The 20,736-nt window shown below is 43.7% G+C and overlaps 1 protein-coding gene across 3 annotated transcripts in view; it reads right to left on the reverse strand.

Annotated features, from left to right (window-relative positions):
- Window positions 1–844: 844 nt before the first annotated feature.
- The window catches only part of DPF3 (double PHD fingers 3), a 217,672-nt gene continuing 197,780 nt past the window's right edge, over window positions 845–20,736 (reverse strand). For 2 of the 3 annotated variants that reach the window (XM_074955589.1, XM_074955591.1), the window contains exons 9-11: window positions 15,872–15,984; window positions 13,052–13,133; window positions 4,868–6,317 (exon numbers count right to left, since the gene is read on the reverse strand). In XM_074955589.1, the coding sequence (XP_074811690.1) occupies window positions 6,247–6,317; window positions 13,052–13,133; window positions 15,872–15,984 (266 nt within the window). In that variant the 3' untranslated portion in view covers window positions 4,868–6,246. Of the gene's footprint in view, window positions 927–4,867; window positions 6,318–13,051; window positions 13,134–15,871; window positions 15,985–20,736 lie in introns of those variants that run through there. The other variant, XR_012639930.1, reaches the window with a different exon arrangement.

Genomic DNA, 20,736 nt, shown 5'->3' on the forward strand with positions numbered 1-20,736 from the left:
TGAGAGGGAAGGGAAAAAATGCAGCACCCTCATTTTCCTTTTTAGTAACTGTTAATTATTTTCAGGCCCTGCACTAAAGGGGAAGAACTAAAGGTTAAATGTGCCATGCTCACAAAAAACAAAACAAAAACAAAACCCCAACCCAAACCAACCACCAAACTACACAATATTAAGGCTCTCATGGAGCAGTCACCGTGAAATCCAAACTAATTATATGCCATTCTTTGGCACCTCTTTCCAGCTCAGGGTAGTAACAGAAACTTCCCTCCAAGCAGACTGAAGTGTGGTTCTAGTCAGACACAGGACTATGTAATTGGATGATCCCATCTTTAGTTTTCTCTCTTTGCTTCTGCATCAAATGTGACTCATTTAAAAGCTAAGTCGTGGTTTTGCTGTCAATGCTGCAAACTCAATCTTGGATCTCAAAATCAAGCTACTGACAATTTTATTGATGCTCCCTGAGGGAGAATAGGATCTTATTCATGTTTCCATAGCTGTATTAGCTCTGAAGGGCTAACGGGGAGTGTTTGCTTGTGATAGTAAAATAAGCACATCTGACTCAGATATACAAAGGGAAGAGATCTGTTGCATGGGTCGGTACTGCTTAGATACAGTCACCTTTTCTGACTATGCGCCTGATTCACTTACTCACTGGTTTCCTGGACCAGGATCCAGTCAGTAGAGCCAAGAACACGGAAGGGCCAGGATCAAGCTGGCTGGGGGATTCAGCACATCTCCTGGACAGCCTCACCCAATGTAGCTGAGTTGATAGTTGCTCCTCTCTGGAAGAATCCCTAGGGTAGGACAGCTGAGGTGCTAGGCTGTCTCTTTCAATGCAATTGCTCCCACGGGCACAGGAAGCAGTTTGCAACTCACTGTCCCAACACAGGTGAATCATTTCCCATAACTGCACTTTAAGGGCTCATCTAAAATAGGATAAAAAATGGGGGAGGATGGGTTAAAATGTGTGACCAAATATGTTTTAATGAAAAATATTTCAGGGCCTGGTACAGAGAGGAGCTGTATTTTCACGTCACCTCAACCAGCTAACATGTGTTTCAATAGATCGTTAGAGTTTAAGCCAGAAGGGACCATTAGATGATCTAATCCAGGGGTTCTTACCCTTTTTCTTTCTGAGGACCCCACAGCATGCTTTTAAAACTCCATGGCCCCCCTGTGCCACAACAACTGTTTTTCTGCATATAAAAGCCAGGGTTGGGTTAGGGGGTAGCAAGCAGGGCAATTGCCACAGGGGGTCCCGCAAAGCTAAATTGCTCAGCCTTCAGCTTCAACTCTGGGTAGCAAGGCTCAGGGTCCCAGGCTTCAGCCCTACGCGGCAGGGCTTCAGCACTCTGTCCTGGGCTCCAGTGAGTCTAATGCTGGCCCTGCTCAGCAGACCCACTGAAACCTGCTTGCAGCCCCCCAAAAATCCCTGGTTGAGAATTGCTGATCTAATCTGACCTCCAGTATGTCACAGACCACAGAATTTCACCCAGTTACTCCTGTGTTTGACTAACTGTTTGACTGTAATTGTGTCTAACTAAAGCACATCGACTAACAAGGCATCCAATCTTGATCTGAGCACTTCAAGAGATGGAGAATCCATCATTTCCATTGGTAGTTTGCTCCAATCTGCATTAAAATACTGTATACTGGAGTTTTTAAAAGTATCAGTTCACATGTATTCACTAGCAGTTTTAGAACACCCACCTTTTTATCCTAGTCTAACCCTCAGTATTTGGTTCACATCAAGTACCACTAACAACTCACACAGCTGTGCCAGAGCCAATGGAAAAACCCCTTTACTGTAATCACAACCATTTACTTTTTAATGTACCGATTTAGTTTTTTAAAAGCCTCTAAGAACAACATTCCCAAGAAAAAAATAAAAATGGTGAAAACTGTTCAACTTTGAACGGACATTTATTCAATGTTACTTCCTGCCATGAAAAAAAGAGAGGGAAGCATGACAACAGAGTCCCCAGAATGTTTTTCCCTTACACTAGAGCTTAGAATCATCAAACCACAGAAGTGTAAAGCTGGATGAGACCTCAACAGGTCCAACGCAGGATCAAGTAAAACCAGACCATCCCTGACAGGTGTTTGTCTAACCTATTCTTAGAAACTTCCAGTGATGAGGATTCCACCCCACTCCCTTGGAACCTCTTCCACAGCTTAAATGCTTGTATGATTAGAAAGGTTTTCCTAATATCTAACCTAAATCTGCCTTTCTACAGATCAAGCCCATTACTTCTTTTCCTATATTCAGTGGACACGGAGAACAATTGATCACTGTCCTCTTTATAACAGCCCTTAACATAGTTGATGACTCTTACTCTTTTTTGAAGACTAAACATGCCCAGTTGTTTTTTTAACCTTTCCTCACAGGTTTTCTAAACCTTTTATCATTTTTGTTGCTCTCCTCTGAACTCTCTCCAATTTTTCAACATCATTCCTAAAGTGTGGCGCCCAGCACTGGATACAATACTCCAGCTGAAGTCTCACCATTGCTGAGCAGAGCAGGACAATTACCTCCTGTGTCTTTCATACAAGGCTCCTGTTAATACATCTCAGAATGATATTAACCTGCTTAGCAACTACATCACATTGACTCATATTTAATTTGTTATCCACTATAACCCCCAGATCCTTTTCAGCAGTACTTCCACCTAGCCAGTTATTCCCCACTTTGTAGTTGTGCATTTGATTTTTCCTTCATAAGTGAAGTACTTTGCACTTGTCTTAATTGAATTTCCTCTTGTTGATTTCAGTCCAATTCTTTAATTTGTCAAGGTCATTTTGAATTTTAATCCTGTCCTCCAAAGTGCTTGCAACCCCTCCCATCTTGGTGTCATCCAGAGATTTTACAAGAATACTCTCCACTCCATTATCTCAGACATTAATGAAAATATTGACTAGTACCAGACTCAGGACAGAACACCACCAGATATACCACCCCACCCCCATCCCCACCCCCAGTTTGACAGTGAACATTGATAACTACTCTTTGATTACTGGCTTTCAACCAATTGTGCACCCACTTTAAAGTAATTTACTCTAGACCACATTTCCCTAGTTCGCCTGTGAGAATGTCATGATTATGCTGGGTTTCGAAAATTGCCTTATTGTGGATTGTTCCTTTAAATAAGTGTACAGCAAAGGAGTAGCATAAGGAAATGTGTCCGATGGTTAAAAAAGCTGACTGTGAATCCACTTTTTCACTGTATGACTATGAACAAGACATGGTATAATTTTTCTGTGTCTCTGTAAAATGGGTACAGCGCTATTTACATAATGGGTATTGTGTAGATTAAATAATGAATGTTTTAAACACTTTGAAGTTGTCCAGCCCTATGTACATGCTAAGAATTATTACTGAGTGGAATGTACCTTCCTATTGCCTAAGAATAAGGCTGTGAAGCCGGGAGATATAAGTTGCAGGAGCATCTTAATGTCAGAGAGGTGAAAGCTTTGGATTTATCAGGCTGCTAGAAGTTAACTGGAACTGTCTGTGCATGTAGATATGCGAGAGTAAAGCCTGAATGAATGAAGTGTAACTGGACCATGACAGAAAGTTACTATTAATCTGAACTCATACATGTGCATTCTGGACTGTAGCAACTAACTCTGCCTTGGTAGATTGGATATGGAATACAGAGGCTCTAACACAATCAGTTCTTGTTAATGCTTTGAGTAGAGGGACACAAGGTACAGCTGATAGGCCAACTGAGGCTCCTGGAATCCTAGGATGTGGGCTGCTGCTGCAGTCTCCCTGGACGTGCAAGGTGGAGATGACACAGCTAAACACTTGTAAATTTTCATGAGGGTTTAACTGCAACAGGCAGCAAATATGAAAGTCATGGCAATTTATTTTGATTAACTAATGTATGCAAATGTGTGTGCAAATAAGCTGTGGCCATCCAGCTCCTGGCAAGCTGCCAGTGCAGTTTTCTGTACCAAAAGGTGTGGGCACCTCTAGCATCTTGTATCCGACTCAGTCTCTAGTTATGGATCCAGCACATCTGCCGAGGGAAACTAAGAAGGCCACGTGCATGGGAGCATTGGAGAAATGTGACAGACTCCATTAGCTCTTCCTAGGGGGATTCTAACAGACAGGAGGGAGCTGAAAAGAAAGGCGACGGCCGCTCAGAGATTTGGATGAGACAATGGGGATGAATAGTTTGAAGTGCTTCAGCATGTTGCCCAATGAGGCTGAAAGAAAGTTGGTCATTTAAAGTTTTTAAATGGTTTTGTTTAAATAGTATGTAAATCATCTTATTGTAGCTGTGTGGACACAAATGCTATTTGATGGTCTAGGATTGTATAATGTAGGCCTGTAGTAGAGATTTAAGCTCCTATCTTCCCCTCCCAATGTGTGTCAGAAAGACGATTTTTGCACACTTTTCAACTGACACTATCTCGTAGTTTTGGGACGCTACATTTGGGCATTGTCCCCTACTAATGGATTAAATTAATCCCAGGGGAAGACAATAGAGCTGCACGAGGGGTAGATTTGGTGCAATAGGGCTAGAAATAAAGTGCTCAGGTACCACCTTGGAATGTAAAGAAAACAGTTTTTGTGGGATTGAAACAATTCTAGGGCAGTTTTGTGAACTCACACACAACTGCACTATGTGTGAGTCCACAAGAACAAGATTGAGAAACTGACCAGACTGGTTTCTGTGTCCAAGCTGAAAGAAGTGAAAAAGCTAAACAAACCACATAAAAAATTAAAAGTAAATTAAATTTATACAATTCATTTAAGTTTAACAGTCTGAGGTGTTATCAGTAACACAGGGAAGGACCTTTTTTAAACTAAATTATATTTATTTTGACAATGTCAATTTAAATCCTCAGGGTGAATAATTTTGCAGAGGGGCTTCAATTAATATGTATATCCCAAATGCAATCTTAGTGTCCTTACCACCTTGCATAGGCATCCTGAGCCACTCATGCTGCTTGGGATTCATCAACCTATATTACATTCCTCCTCTCATGCAAGCTTTTAAATCTGTTTATAAACAGATTTTATATGTCTTTATATACACCCAAGATACTGTAGGACAATTCTTGTATACTTGATAGAATCAGGAGTAGCATATTTGCAACTTTAAAAATCATATTTTTAAAAAATAGTCCTTACATGTTTGACCCCTTAGATTACTGAAATGGAGACGATTGTTTAAAAAATACTTATTCTCCATTGATGCTTTTGTTTTGTTGTTGTTCACTTTTCTCTATTTCACTTAGTTTGGACAGTGACAATACAGTGAATTACAGTGATGCTTCCTGGTTCTGATACATGAGCTCAGTGCTATTTTGTTTGGGTGTGCTACACATCAGGGGACTGTTTAAATAAAGGAAAGCTATTTTTATTTAAATTTAAAAACCACCATGACAATCTTTCTTTTCAGGTTCTGTAAACCTTTACTCCTCACCTCTTTATAAATAAAAAACAGCCTTTTGGATCTGATCTTAATAACAGTGCCACTTTAAGATGGTCTCCCTGAACATTAAAAGAAACTGGAGAGGGGTGGAGTAGGTGCCTCTGAGTCTATATATATTCTATTCTTCTTTCATTTACACTAAAATCAAATTTCTAATATCAGTAAAAAGCAAAGGGTTTGATGATTCAGCAAAGAAACGGTCACCCAAGGAATTTTAGATCAGTTCCTGTCTCAGTGGCAATATGCTCGTGTTATTCACAACTCAGGAAGAACGGAGCTACCACAACCTTCAAAGCCTCTCTAGAACTACACAGTGTTGCAGTAAAGCGGTTTTCAGTCAAGCCTGTGAGGAGTAACAGTTCCCAACATCCCAACCAAAGCATCTCATCAGTAGTGCTTTGGGAACGATGTTGCTATTTCTTTGTTTACAAAGAAGACCAAACAAAAAAGCACAAGGCCAAACAAAATCGACTCCTCGGTATCAGTATAACAATTTCCCCCTTAACATAATGCATGTGAGCCTATTACAATACAGCATCAACCATGCACAGCAGTGAAAAGATTCCATTTGGAGCATTAAAAGGAGAACATGTTTCTTCTAGTAGAACCCAGGAGGTACTATATTAGTGAAATCTACTCTTTGACAATAAATACCATTGTTATCTCTTCTTATACTTGAGTGTCCATTCTCTTCGATGTGTGTGTGCACGCGCATGTGTGTGTCTTTGTGTTCTGGATGGGAACTGTGTGCTGGTACCACAACTCCAGAAGCAAATTGCATCTTGATCCCTGGAGCTCCTCAGGCTTGAAAGCCAAAAGCTGATGCTCTCTCTCTGAGTAGTTCTCGGCACAAATGACAACTCCAGCTCCCTGTAAATCAATGAACCATCAATCAATCTCACATGCACAGTATTAACTCTGAATACTGAGACTGTATGCTAGGGATGGTTTCAATGGGACTGAAGGTATCTCCCCCAACTGGAATTTCCAATATATTTCTGAAGGAAGTACAGCATTGCTCCTTTCCTGCTGGTATTGTTCACTTAGGGCATGGCTACACTGGAAACTTCAAAGTGCTGTCGCGGGAGCGCTCCCACAGCAGTGCTTTGAAGTGCGAGCATGGTCGCTCACGAGCGCTGGGAGAGAGTTCTCTCAGCGCTCCTGGTAATCCACCTCCACGAGGGGATTAGCTCCCAGTGCTCGAAGCCTGTTTACACTAGCGCTTTAAAGCGCTCTGACTTGCTGCGCTCAGGGGGGTGATTTTTCACTCCCCTGAGCCAGCAAGTTAGAGCGCTATAAAATTTAAGTGTAGCCAAGCCCTTAGAGTCAGACTATCCCCAGAAGTTACTGGTCAGTTGTGATGTGCAGCCTCACAATACTTTTTGCCATTTGATAACTTAATCCCAGCACTTCCCAATTAAACAGAAATCTTGTCTATTCAGTTTCCAAAAAGTTTCTCCCTATCAGTTTCGTTTCCTCTTTAGCAAAATTTTAAAAAACATAGAACTCCTGTGGTCTTACACATCATGGCTACATAGTTGATCCATAATTATTCTTGTCTCAGAATAATGTTGGACATTCCAGTACACTCCATTAGAATCATTCTGTAGGCCTCTGTCAGTTTCTATTGGGCTCTATTGATTTTAACTGAAGGCCCACTAACCTCAAGAACTCGTAGATCAATGGGCCAGTTCTTCTGTTCCAAAACCAACTAACAAACCAGAACCAGCAGAAACACTTTCAAGTAGAATTTCTTTCAAGGACATAACTATGTACTGAACATAATACTGATCTGAAAATTCCTCCCTTTCCAAGGTACAGATGGTCTGAACAGCACTGAAAACTACTCTAAATAGTTTTTGGCTTGTCTAAATATGTCAGGGAGGTACTGCACATGCTGCCTGAACACAACAAGAAGATGGAGTCTCATTGGCCATTATGACTCCATGTTTAATGACATTGTATGGGGATTAACAAAAACAAAATCATTCCCATAAAACATTACAGACAGGCCTAAACCATAAGACCATCTCTAAATAGGGCATTTATAAACTCTACTGGGGAAGAAAAGGAGAGATTTCTTACCTCTACAGTAACTGGAGTTCTTCAAGATGTTTTGACCCTATGGGTGTACCATGTGTGTGCATGCACACCCATGCACCTTCCATCAGAGATTTTTGAGGAGCAGCATCCACGGGTCTGTGCCTGCACCCTACACATCTTCATGCTCCAGATGGAGAATATATAATGCTCCAGTTTCTTCTCAACCCCAAAGTTCAAAGGCAAGGACTCTGAAGCAGAGAGGAAAGGGAGGGCAGAGTGGAGTACCCCTAGGGACATAATATCTCAAAGAACTCCAGTTACTGTACAGGTAATAAACGTCTCCTTCAAGCTATTGTTCCTATGGGGGCTCCATGTTAGGTGACTCCCAAACAGTACCTTAGCTACAGAGAAGGGTACTGAGCAGACAAGTTCAGAACAATTTGGAGCACAGCCTCACCAAAAGCTGCAGCTGATCTAGAGGTGTGAACAACACCATAATGCTGGGAAAAAGTGTGCACCAATGACCAGAAGGCAGCTTTGCAAATGTCTGGAATGATATGTTCTTAAGCAGTTCTTATAGAGGTGGACTTCACCCTTGTGGAATGAGCAGTCCCCTACATGGAGGGTGTACCCCAAACGCTTTGTAACATGTTAAGACCCATTTAGATAGTCTTTGGGTGCAAAGAGGAGCTCCCTTCTTTCTCTCTGAAATGGAGACAAAAAGTCTAGGAGAGGATTTGAAGGGTTTAGTTTTGTCAAGATAGAAAGCAAGGGCTCTTTTCACATCTAGAGTTTTGAGACTAGTCTCTTCCCTTGAAGCATGAGGTTTGGGGTAAAAAAGAGCAGTAGCTGAAAGTCCTGGTTGATGTAAAAGTCTGATGAGACTTCAGATAAAAAGTGAGAATGAGGACAAAGTCACCTTGCCTTGGTAGAACACAGTATATGGTGGATCAGCCATAAGAGCTCCCAATTCACTTACTCTTCTGGCTGAAGCAACGGCTACGAGGAATGCAGGTTTTTGCAGCAGGGAATAACTTCCCATATGTTCAAAGGGGGTTTCTCAAGGCACTGAGAACTAAATTAAGGTTCCAAAGTGGCGTGGACTGTCCTATGTGAGGAAAGAGGTTGGCCACTCCCTTCAGGAATCTGGTAGGGGCAGGTTGCACAAAAAATGACATCCCTTCAACTGCTTCCACTTTTGCAGGTAGGTGTCGCCAACCAAGCCATGTTCAGTCAGGCCCAGTGGTTGAAATGAGAGTTCAGCCTACTGTTTAACCCTGGGCCTAGGGTGGGCAGAGACCAGAAACGAGCCAAGGTCAGTGCCAGGACAGAAGTTGAATGCCAGGGCTTTAGAGGGTAAACTAGAGTTGTAGGCCAGGGGCAGAGCCGGAGATCAAAGCCAGAAGTCAGAAGCTAATGAGGAATGGGCTGGAGCAAAAGCAGGAGCAGGGATTGGAACAAGGCAAGCACAGTTACAGATATGATATGCACTTAGCAGCTGCTGATCTGCTGGGAGACCAGGTTTATAAGCAGAGCTGCTAAACCAGCTGCCAATGAGGAGCTGTGGCTACTCGGTCAGCTCCAAGGCAGTGCAGCTGGGCTCACTGGTTGCAGTGAAGTTAGTCAGGGTGCAGGTCAGCAGCTGGTCTGATATGGTCTTGCCCCTCACAGTAGGTTTCCCTTAGGACAGGCTTCCTACTATTCAGCAGCACACACTGCAGCTCAAGAGAACAATCCTACTCTAGGCCCAAGAGCCATCGAGGAGCCAGGTCAAGAGGTGTAATAAGGAGAGATTGGGGTGAGAACTATATTTGTCTCGACCATTTTGGAGCTAAGAGGATAACTACTGCTTTCTGCTGTTTCAGCCTATTCAGGACTCTGAGGAGCAATTGTGTTGATAAGTGTATAGCAGAACCTGAGGCTAACGGCTGAAGAAGGAATCTTCCAGGGAGTTGTGACCAAGTCCTCCCCTCAGGCAGAGATGATGGCATTTTGTATTGGAGCCACAAAGAGGTCTATCGCTGAAGAACCCCAGATGAGAAAAGTCTTCTGAAAGATAGTATTGCTCAGTTCTTATTTGTGATCCTGGCAGAAATGTCTGCTCAGAGTGTCTGCGAAGGTGTTCTGCAGACCTGGTAGATGGGCTGAGATGTCAATCTGGTGGGTGAGACACCAGTTCCAGAGCTTTATTTCCTCTGCACATAAAGATTGGCATGTTGTGCCTCCTTGGTGGTTGATGTAGTATATCGTCACTCTGTTGTCATGCCTCTTACGGAGTGACCCTGGATCCTGAGTAGGAAGTGAAGGGACATGTATTGGACAGCCCTGAGCTCAAGAATGTTGATGTACAACAACAATTCCTGGGGGTCCATTTGCCCTGTGCTGTGGAGTCCTGAAAGTGAGCTCCCCAGCCTTGCATGGATGCATCTATGAGGATGATCCTTGTGGGAGATGAATGCAAAAATGTAAAACCCTCTTCTGTTGAATTTGGGAGGAACTAATTCAATTCCCTCAGTAATAGGAGGGATTGAGCTTCCTGCTTCAAGAAACCCTGATGAGAAGGATTCCTGAAAAGGGACAGGGAGAAGGGGGAAGTGGTTGAATGGGATGGTGTATCCTAATGAAATTATTTCCAGTATCCATCTGTTTGATATGCTCCCAGAAAGGTGTGAAATGGGAGAGAGAATTCCCATAAGTGGAGGGAGGACAGAATGTTACAGCATAGGATTCATACAGCGTGGTGATTCGTGACTGTCAACCAATAAGCCAAAATGGCCACTTGGATGAAGTTGGTTACCAGGAGGCAGCAATAGAATACTGCTTGTGGGAAGTAAAATACTGAACTGGGCGAGACTGTTGGACTGTCTGTGACTTGTTATATTTTTGTTGTTGTTGTTGCAGGGATGTAAATGCCCAAGGATTGCAGGATCTTTGTGAGAGTTCAGGGACACATCTGTCTCATTGCTGAAGGGCTTGGGCCCTTCCAAGGGAAGATCTTGTAATGTATGCTACACTTCTCTAGGAAGACCAGAGGATTGCAGCCCTGAACCTCGACACATAAATATAACTGCAGCCACAAAGTGAAAGGCTGTGCCAGCCACACTGAGCGAGGCTTGCAAGGATGCTTTGGCAATTGTCTCTTCTTCTGAAATAAGGCCTTGAAATTGGTCCATCTGCTCCTGTGGCAGATGGTCAATAAAATATGAAAATTTGATGTAATTGGTGGAGTTATACTTCACCAACAAGGCATCACTGAACTGTAGTGCAGCTGAAGAATAACTCTTGCATCCAAGAAGGTCCAGGTATTTGAGCTTGTTATCATGAGGAGTAGATCTCAACCAGCACTGTCTGTTCCTTTCACTGATTGTGTTGACCACCAGGGCGGTGGGATGGGAAAAAATGGTATTCGGAGCCCTTGAACAGTTTTTTGTCAACCATCTTCCATGTAGGTGAGATGATAGCAGATGTCTGCCATACGTTACATGCTGGAGAGAACAGGGCATCATTAACAGACAGGGATATTTTGCCATGAGACATGGTATAGAAAATATCCACAAGGAAGTGCTGGGGCTTCTGTATTTCCTAGAAGGGAATTTGCAAAGTCATCAGATCTTGACAAAATTTATGATCATCCATACTGAATGGTGAAGGGAGCAAAATGGTTTCATCTGGAGATGAAGAGGATTTTATTGGAGAGAGGTGCCTCCTCCTCAACTCTTAGTTCTTAGTCCTCTGAGGAGCAGGAACCTGGGGAACAGGCTCCCTGGGTACTGGTGGCTGCTCCTCTTGACAGGCCCTTTTACATAAGAACACTCTATACAATTGGTCATCATAGGGGACCCAGGGTTCCAGAAAGCCCAATGTGACAGGACATATGGGAAAGGAACAGGACCCCAGGGGTGTTCCTGCCAGGGTTGGTGGGACAGATGACAACTAGTTTTTGGAGTCTTATTGTCAGGATACACCACTGGGGCAGGATGTTGGAATAGGAAGGTGGTTGAATCTTAGACAGAGATGTCTGATCCTGAAGATTTGTCATCCGCTGTGTCCAATGGAGGGGCTAGGAGAGTCAGTACTGGTGGTCAAGGAGGTATTGGCATCTGAGTCGATACTGGTGCCCAAGTTTTTGGGTGAGGGGGCTGCAGTACTGGTTGGTACATTGGTGTTGGCAGAAAGGCCCTCAGTCTCTAAGGAGAGGAGATTCAAGCCTCTGTCACTCTGTGGTCCTCATGGGAGAGGAATGAGGTCAGTACCAGCGTTCCAGGGCAGTACTCCTCAAGCTGAGGTGAATCAAATGGTAAAGAGACAGTACAGATGGGCTGTCTGCACACTCCTTGTGTCTGTGGCCCTCAGAGGGTGCCAGAGCTGGGGCCGGTGGTGGTTTCTTTGAAGAGTCCTTGTGCATGGAGGACTCTGAAGGTACAGAGGCTGGTGCCAAGCATGGTTGTTTGCCAAGATATTTTTCAGTACATAGCATGCTGGAGTTCTTTTTCAGTGAGATCGGGTCCTCAGTATTGAAGGAAGCAGGAATCTCAGCAGTACCCACAGCAGGATGCAAAGTCTCCTTAGACCCTGGTCTCTGGGGTGACTTTTCCCTCCATTTAGACTCCTTGTCAGGAGACCAAGATCTCTTCTTCTTTCAGGGCCTCTGGAGCTACCCATTGTTTTTTGCTAAACAGAGCTAGAGCCAAAGAAATCACCAGAACAGTCTCAGAAGATGAGGCCAAAGTATTGGGGAGGGTGGGCAATGGGATCCTGTAGATCTCAGGGAGCACTCCATAAGGAGCAGTTTCATTCTATCCTCTCTCAGTTTCCTTGATCTGCTCTTGAATCCAGAGCAGACCTTGCACTTCAGTGGGATATGGGACTCTCTATAGCACTGGGGGCATTTAGAATGCCCACTACTGAATGGCAGGTCTGGCAGGGTTTAGGTCAGAGCCCACAGAAGTGAGGCCATAAGTGAGGAAAGGCTGAGGGTGGCAGAGGCCATAACCATGGCCAACAAAAAAGGGAACAGAACCCCTCCCCTCAAAGGCACAAACTTGTGCAGGAAAAAAAGGAACAGAGTACTAAAAATAAAAGGAAGAAAGAAAATAAAAGAAATGGAGAATGAATAGCTAAAAGGTTAATCTAGTGGACACCACAATATTCAGTCTCTAGCCACAGGCAGTCGAGAAGGAACTGGAATGGCAATAGGTAGGCGTCTTCCTATGTATCTAGATTAATGTTAAACAGGGCCCAGACCCACCAGATTATCAGCCCTCATCCCCACTAAACAGGAGACGTCTAGCTCAGGCTTCCCCCAGTACAGAATCTTCAGCCCTTCCAAATGGTCTCTTGTTTTCCTTCAGGACTGGGTCCTTGATCTGCCTCCCTGGTAAGCCAACCGTTAGCAATCAGATGTGCACTACAAAGCTACCTGACATTTTGCCTCTGCCTCATTGCTCTGAGTCTGGTTCCCAATTCCTTCACCCACCTTGCCCACGGCCACCTTCTGATTTCCTCCCTCCTCCCCATGGGCCCTTCTGTTGCTCTCGATGTAGATTTCCAGAACATGTTACCTTCTGGAGGCTCAGACACTGGTGGGTTTAAGCAATACATGTGATAGCCACGGTCGCAGTCGTCACAGAAGAGCAGCTGGTCCTGAAGCAGAATTGTTGGCGGTGTGGGGGGGAGGGAGGAAGAGAGAGAGAGAGAGAGAGAGAGAGAGAATGTTGATTAGTCTATTGCTGAGGTGGGAACAAAAGCATATGTAAATCAGTACTGCACACTTTTGAACATAGCTTTAACAATAAGCACATACGGAACATGAATGGATTTACAAAACCTCACATTTCTGCTTCCAGGGTCAACCACCACAATCTCCTCACTTTGCCACAACAACCCTTTCTGGCCGCATCTGAATTGAACAAGACAGCTCGAATTTCTAACTGATAAATCTCCCTTTGAGCTGGGGGAATCCACCAGCAAGATCAGATAAATGGAGAGACATTTACCCCCGGACCACACCCATATATGAGATTGGATTTTCCACTTCATTATACCCTCATAGATTTAAAGGCCAGAATGGACCATCATGGTCATCTAGTCTGACCTCCTGCACATTGCAGGCCTTTTCTGCAGAAAAGGACCTAGGGGTTACAGTGGACAAGAAGCTGGATATGAGTCAACAGTGTGCCCTTGTCGCCAAGAAGGCCAATGGCATTTTGGGCTGTACAAGTAGGGGCATTGCCAACAGATCGAGACATGATCGTTCCCCTCTATTCGACACTGGTGAGGCCTCATCTGGAGTACTGTGTCCAGTTTTGGGCCCCATACTACAAGAAGGATGTGGAAAAATTGGAAAGAGTCCAGCAGAGGGCAACAAAAATGATTAAGGGACTGGAACACATGAGTTATGAGGAGAGGCTGAGGGAACTGGGGATGTTTAGTCTACGGAAGAGAAGAATGAGGGGGGATTTGATAGCTGCTTTCAACTACCTGAAAGGGGGTTCCAAAGAGGATGGATCTAGACTGTTCTCAGTGGTAGCAGATGACAGAACAAGGAGTAATGGTCTCAAGTTGCAGTGGGGGAGATTTAGGTTGGATATTAGGAAAAACTTTTTCACTAGGAGGGTGGTGAAACACTGGAATGCATTACCTAGGGAGGTGGTGGAATCTCCTTCCTTAGAAGTTTTTAAGGTCAGGCTTGACAAAGCCCTGGCTGGGATGATTTAATTGGGCATCGGTCCAATTGGACTAGATGACCTCCTGAGGTCCCTTCCAACCCTGATATTCTATGATTCTATGATTCACAGAACCTCACCCACCCACTCCTGTAATAGACCCATAACCTCTGTCTGAGTTACTGAAGTCCTCAAATCATGATTTTAAAACTTCAAGTTACACAGAATTCACCATTTACTCTAGTTCAACCAGCAAGTGACCCATGCCTCATGCTTCAGAGGAAAGCAAAAAAACCTCCCAGGGTGTCTGCTAATCTTACCCAGAGAGAAATTCCTTTCCGACCCCAAAAATGGTGATCAGTTTGACCCTGAACATGTGAACAAGACCTACCAGCCAGAGACCCGGGAAAGAATGATCTGTAGTAACACAGAGCCCTCCCCATCTAGTCTCCCATCTCCAGCCATTGGGGATATTTACTACTAGCAGCCACAGATGGGCTACATGCTATTGTAAGCAGTCTCATTATATCACCACCTCCGTAAACTTATCAAGCTCAGTCTTGAAACCAGTTCGGTTTTTGCCTCCACTGCTCCCCTTGGAAGGCTGTTCCAGAACTTCACTCCTCTGATGGTTAGAAACCATCACCTAATTTTAACCCTAAACTTGCTGACGGCCAGTTTATATCCAATGTGTTCTTCTTTCAGCACTAGCCCTTCACTTAAATAACTCTGCTCCCTCCCTGGTACTTATCCCACTGGTTTATTTATAGAGAGCAATCATATCTCCCTTCAGCCTTCATTTGGTTAGGTTAAACAAGCCAAGCTTAAGTCTCCTCTCAAAAGGTAGGTTCTCCATTCCTCTGATCATCTCTGGTGTTACCTAGTCCAGAGAATCCCTTCTTGCCAGGACCCTTTTACTCTCCAGCCTGGACAGAACAAATTTTGCAAAGTTCAGCAGGTTAGTGAGGGGGGTCTGTTCAGTGGCTCACATGTAAATGAGCTGTTCCTATCACGAGGACTGTAGCTCTTCACATTGTCACAAAAAAAACTCTGTTCAGATAGGCAACACCCATATACTGCACTGAAAATCCCCCCTTCGCTCTTAAAACAGAATGCACCCAGACTCTTAAGATTTTTCTGTTTTATTGCTAAAAACAAAATCCAGAGAGCTGCTTGACGTCTATCTTGCTATGGAGCAAAGGAAATAGACTAGATTATCAATAAAAAGTCCCTTCCAACCCAAATGTTTCCATGGTTTTGGGTTTTATCATAAAAATTGGGATTCATATGAGCTTCATATTGGGTGACAAGGGGGAATTAGTAATAGGAGATAGACCTGCCATCTCTAGACCATCACCCATTCAAATCCAGCCCAGATCACAGCTGTTCAATGACCTATGTGACATTGGGTTTGTGGCTTCAGACCAGTTTCTATGGGACAAGTGTCCAAATCACAAATACTATCATCTAAAGTGGCCTTATATGACACCCATGATAATCTCAGGAGAGACAAATGATTAAATGAGTCACTGCAACTGGACCAGAGAGGTTCTTTCCACGTCAGGGCTCAGGTATACTGAAAGAGCAATGGAGGAGTGACCCATCGCTGCTGCCAGTGTTTTACAGTTTTGTAGTGAACCAGAAGACAGTATTCTAGGGCAGTCATTGCAGTCGCTTTCACCAGCACTAATTTACATTAAAAAAAAAACAACTCACATCATTTTCAGAGGTCCCGCAAAGGCTGCAGGATTTGCACTCAATGCATTGCCACTTATAGATTTTTACAGCCTCCGTCATGTTTGTGGTGAACTGCAGGCAGGTAGGGTGTCCTGGAGAAAATTGGAGAGGACTGTTGTTATTACTGTTTACTTTTTTAATTACTTGTTATTAAATTGGGGGACAAAATGCACATGGACATGGACTGATCACAACATGGGCTGCAACTAGCGGATACCAAAGAGGAAAGCAGGCATTAACCCTTTCGCTGCTGGGCACACAAAAAATCAGAGTAATCCCTGCCCAATTCCCCATTGGCAAAGCAGTAATTTGTTCAGAGCTCTTAAAAACATTTTTAAAAGAAAGTGAGAGGAAGAAAGAAATCAGCAGCTCCCACTTTCAGAGGGAACTCATCCATCTTAATAGGAATGGAATTATGTTTTAATTGGCAGTTAATTCAGCCTGATTGAAGGACTTGGTTGCACTGAGATTTTATTCCTCTTTTCAAAGCTTCCCTTCCCACGGTCTAAAGATCTACAAATAAAAGAGTGATTCTGTAAACTTTGCTTGAGTGGGAGCAGCAGGGTGTGGAAAAGGGGCAAGGTACAGCAAGAAGGGGGTGGTTTTTTTAAGAGCTCTGTGCTACTCAAGTTGGTTGGCACTGAAGAAGCCAAACTGCATAGCTAACCCTCCAGGTTAAACAAAAACAAAAAGCCACCAACTCCCGCAAACGAATTAACCAAAAGGAATAAATAAGGGAAAGAAAGCTAGCAAAACAGTCACATCTATTTGGGAAGGACAAATTGCCAGAGTGACAACCCTCTCTCCTACATGCGTGTTGACTCCAGCTTTGTGAAACAGCAGTACCACCGTGCGGGGTCAGCCATGGGCTTTCTGGAGGGGAAAAATATAAACAAACAAGCAAACCAAGGTAGGATGAGTGTTCCTTCTGCAAAACAGAACATGGAAAAAAAAGCTACACCACTGAAATAAAGTATGGTACCCCAAGATCACCATTCAAGGTTGAGAGAGTCTTTGGTCACCTGGAGTTAAATATTGTCTTCATTCTCAGAAAACATTACGTTTTTCACCCTCTGTTGTATATACAAGCATTAACACTGCATACTGCATGGGAGAAAGTGGTATATAAAGGAAGTGTGTGTGTATGTATATAAGACACACACGCACGCACACACACACTAAATGTAGTTTTGGACATCTTCAGGAATATTGTACACAATGTTTTGCCTTTTGCACACCTGCCATTATTGGGCAGCTATTAATAGGGAGAGAAAGAAAATCCTTTTAACTTCATTGTTGTGGAAACATTTGTAGGAAGGTGGTCAGAGTAGAAAAGTGGAAGATATTTTGCTAGTAAAGAAATTAAGGTCTGTCATTCCTTAGTGGTTACAAATGTGCATGTGAGAATGTTCCTTTCACTACCAAATCCCTCAGCAATGTTTCTCTCTTTCTGTTATACTTTCCCATAATTACTATACAATATTTGGAAGCTTGTATTTTCTCAGCAGTTACGTAAATGGTTTCTGAGAACGGCTGGGTAACCCAATAATGCTGACAGAGAATAGCCATTCTTATAAATCAGTTATTATACAATCACCAATTGCTGTAGGATTCTGGGTCTCTGGTTATGCTAGTGTGGGACCGGCATGAGAACTAAGGACATCTAGTGGTAAAATACATGTTCATAAATTAAGAAATGAACAGAACATAAAGGGGAGGCAGTATTAAAGGAAGGAGAAATCAGTGTCAGAGTCTGTTAATGTTCTTCTCTTAAGAGCTGGAATAAACAGTGTCATTGAGAGTAGTGACAGGCCCAGACCAAAACCCTGGCTAAGAAGAACCCCAATCTTTGGAGTATTTGAAATCTCAACACAGAACTAGATCCAGATTTTGCAAACAGCACCTTTCATTATGATGGATCAAACCAAAACCAAGGATCTTGAACTATGAGGTGTCCAGACACAGATTTTTGTGATTTGAGCCCATCTCTAACTGAGAGTGACTCAGGGGATTATTGCTGACATGGAGCCTGCAGAACCTGACATGACACTTGGTTGGTCCTCCAGGGTTAACTCCTGGCAAAAACAGAAGTTCATTTTAATGTCAGTAATCTGAACAAGCACACCACACGACATGTAAGAGAAGAGTTCATTGCAACAGCAACTAATTGATGTCCACAAAGGCTGCACAGTGCTGGGATATATCAAGCAAACCCACTCAGACAGGGATGCCATGCACTAATCACAGAGTTACGAGCTTCAGTCACACATGAAATCAACACTGGGAGGAATGGAATGAAATTTAACAGAAAGTAATTTAAGGCTCAATATGCACACACACACACATAAACCCTGCATTGTCTGTTACTCTTGACAATATCTCCATCCTGCCTGGCAATCAGACCCATAACCCAGGAATCATTCTCTTTCCTTTCCCCATAAATCCAGACTGTTTCCAAATCTTTCCACTTCTTCTTCCATAATGTTTTTAGAATCCTGCTTTTTATTGTCCAGACTCAAAAACTCTGATCAAGGCACTCATCACCACATATCGTAAATACTGTAACCTGCTCCTCTTCAGCTTCCCTGACACCAACATTATCTTCTTCCAGTCTGTATAAAGCACAGCTGCTAAAGCCGTACTTCTTGACTGTTCTTCTGGCCACATCCTCTTCCTTTTCGAATCCCTCTACTAACTTCCCCTCTTACACCACATGAAGTTCAAATTTCCCGCTTTCAAGGCCCTTCCCAGTTTTACCCCTCCTTCCTTATCTATGTCTGTCTTTTATCATGTCACTCCTGGCCCTATTCTCCTTTGCTAATGAGACCAGCCTGGGCCACCTACTTCTCTACTCCTCCCCAAAACATCTGTGCAATTTCTTACTCGCTGCTCCTCATCCAATGGATCCCATTCCTGAACTGATCCATCCCTCTCCTTCTTTAAATCCCTTCTCAAGACTTGCATCTGCCACAAGGCCTACAAGAAATCAGCCACTTTAAGATGGCTAGGTTGAGTTGGGGAAATAATGATAATGGAGATTGTAAAACATTTCCCATTAGTCGGATCTACTAGCAGTGCCAGTCTGGCCTATTTTTAGAGGAAGTACCTGCAAGGGGTGCCAGTTCATGCAGCCCGCCATGCCCTGTCCCGGAATATCGTGAATGTTGAAGAGGCAACCACAGGTTGCCAAACAACTGCACATCCCTAGGACTAGCTCTCTCTGCTAAACCAGAGTTTCTTTACTTTCTGAAGAAAGAGATTGTCTCATGGATACTTGTCCTTCCAGCTTCCAAGTCAGGTTCTTATTCATGTTCACCACACTCCTTTGTGGTGACCATAGCCCCAATCCAACTCCTCCTGCAGCCAATGGAAAGACTGCCACTGACTGCACTGGGAGTTAGATCAGGCCCTCTAGCGCTTGGAGAATTTGTCCATGTACAGTTCATAGCATTAAAATCAAATGAGTTTTCTTTTCCCTGCTCTCCTTTCAGGCTCTCCAGCTCCACTCTAGACTGGCCTTGTGTTCTGCATGACACAATGGACACTCCATAGCAGAGTGTTCCTGTGGCTATACTCCCACAGCACATCTAAGCTCCAGAGCAGAGCAGCTCCTGGCTCTCCCTCTGCTAAGAATGGAAGAGCCAAACTGAACCTGAGTCTGGTAGACACATTTTTGTAGCAAAAAGTCCTATGGCACCTTATAGACTAACAGACGTATTGGAACATAAGCTTTCGTGGGTGAATGCCCACTTCGTCAGACACATGTAGTGGAAATTTCCAGAGGCAGGTATAAATATGCAAGCAAGAATCAGGCTAGGGATAACGAGGTTAGTTCAATCAGGGAGGATGAGGCCCTCTTCTAGCATTGAGGTGTGAACACCAAGGGAGGAGAAACTGCTTTTGTAGGTGAAATAAATATGGCTAGCCATTCACAGTCTTTTTTTAACCCAGAGCTGATAGTGTCAAATTTGCAAATGAACTGAAACTCAGCAGTTTCTCTTTGAAGTCTGGTCCCGAAGTTTTTTTGCTGCCGGATGGCTACCTTTAAATCTGCTATTGTGTGTCCAGGGAGATTGAAGTGTTCCCCTACAGGGTTTTGTATATTGCCATTCCTAATATCTGATTTGTGTCCCTTTATCCTTTTACTTAGGGACTGTCCAGTTTGGCCAATGTACATAGCAGAGGGGCATTGCTGGCACATGATGACGTATATTACATTGGTGGACATGCAGGTGAATGAATCCTTCAGACAGAGACCAACATCTACAAGATCTTCACCAAGCATTCTCAAAACTATGATACCTGCACGAGGAAATAAGGAAACAGATCAACAGAGCCAGACGTGTACCCAGAAGCCTCCTGTTGCGAGACAAGCCCAAGAAAGAAACCAACAGAACTCCACTGGCCATCACATACAGTCCTGAGCTAAAACCTCTCCAACACATCATCAGTGATCTACAACCCATCCTGGACAACGATCCCTCACTTTCACAGGCCTTGGGAGGCAGGTCAGTCCTCGCCCACAGACAACCCGCCAACCTGAAGCATATTCTCACCAGCAACTACACACCGCACCATAGTAACTCTAACTCAGGAACCAATCCATGCAACAAACCTCGATGCCAACTCTGCCCACATATCTACACCAGCGACACCATCACAGGACCTAACCAGATCAGCCACACCATCACTGGTTCATTCACCTGCACATCCACCAATGTAATATACGCCATCATGTGCCAGCAATGCCCCTCTGCTATGTACATCGGCCAAACTGGACAGTCCCTACGTAAAAGGATAAATGGACACAAATCAGATATTAGGAACAGCAATATACAAAAACC

The sequence above is a fragment of the Natator depressus genome, chromosome 6, assembly GCF_965152275.1.
Source record: "Natator depressus isolate rNatDep1 chromosome 6, rNatDep2.hap1, whole genome shotgun sequence".
NCBI classification, from domain to species: Eukaryota; Metazoa; Chordata; order Testudines; family Cheloniidae; genus Natator; species Natator depressus.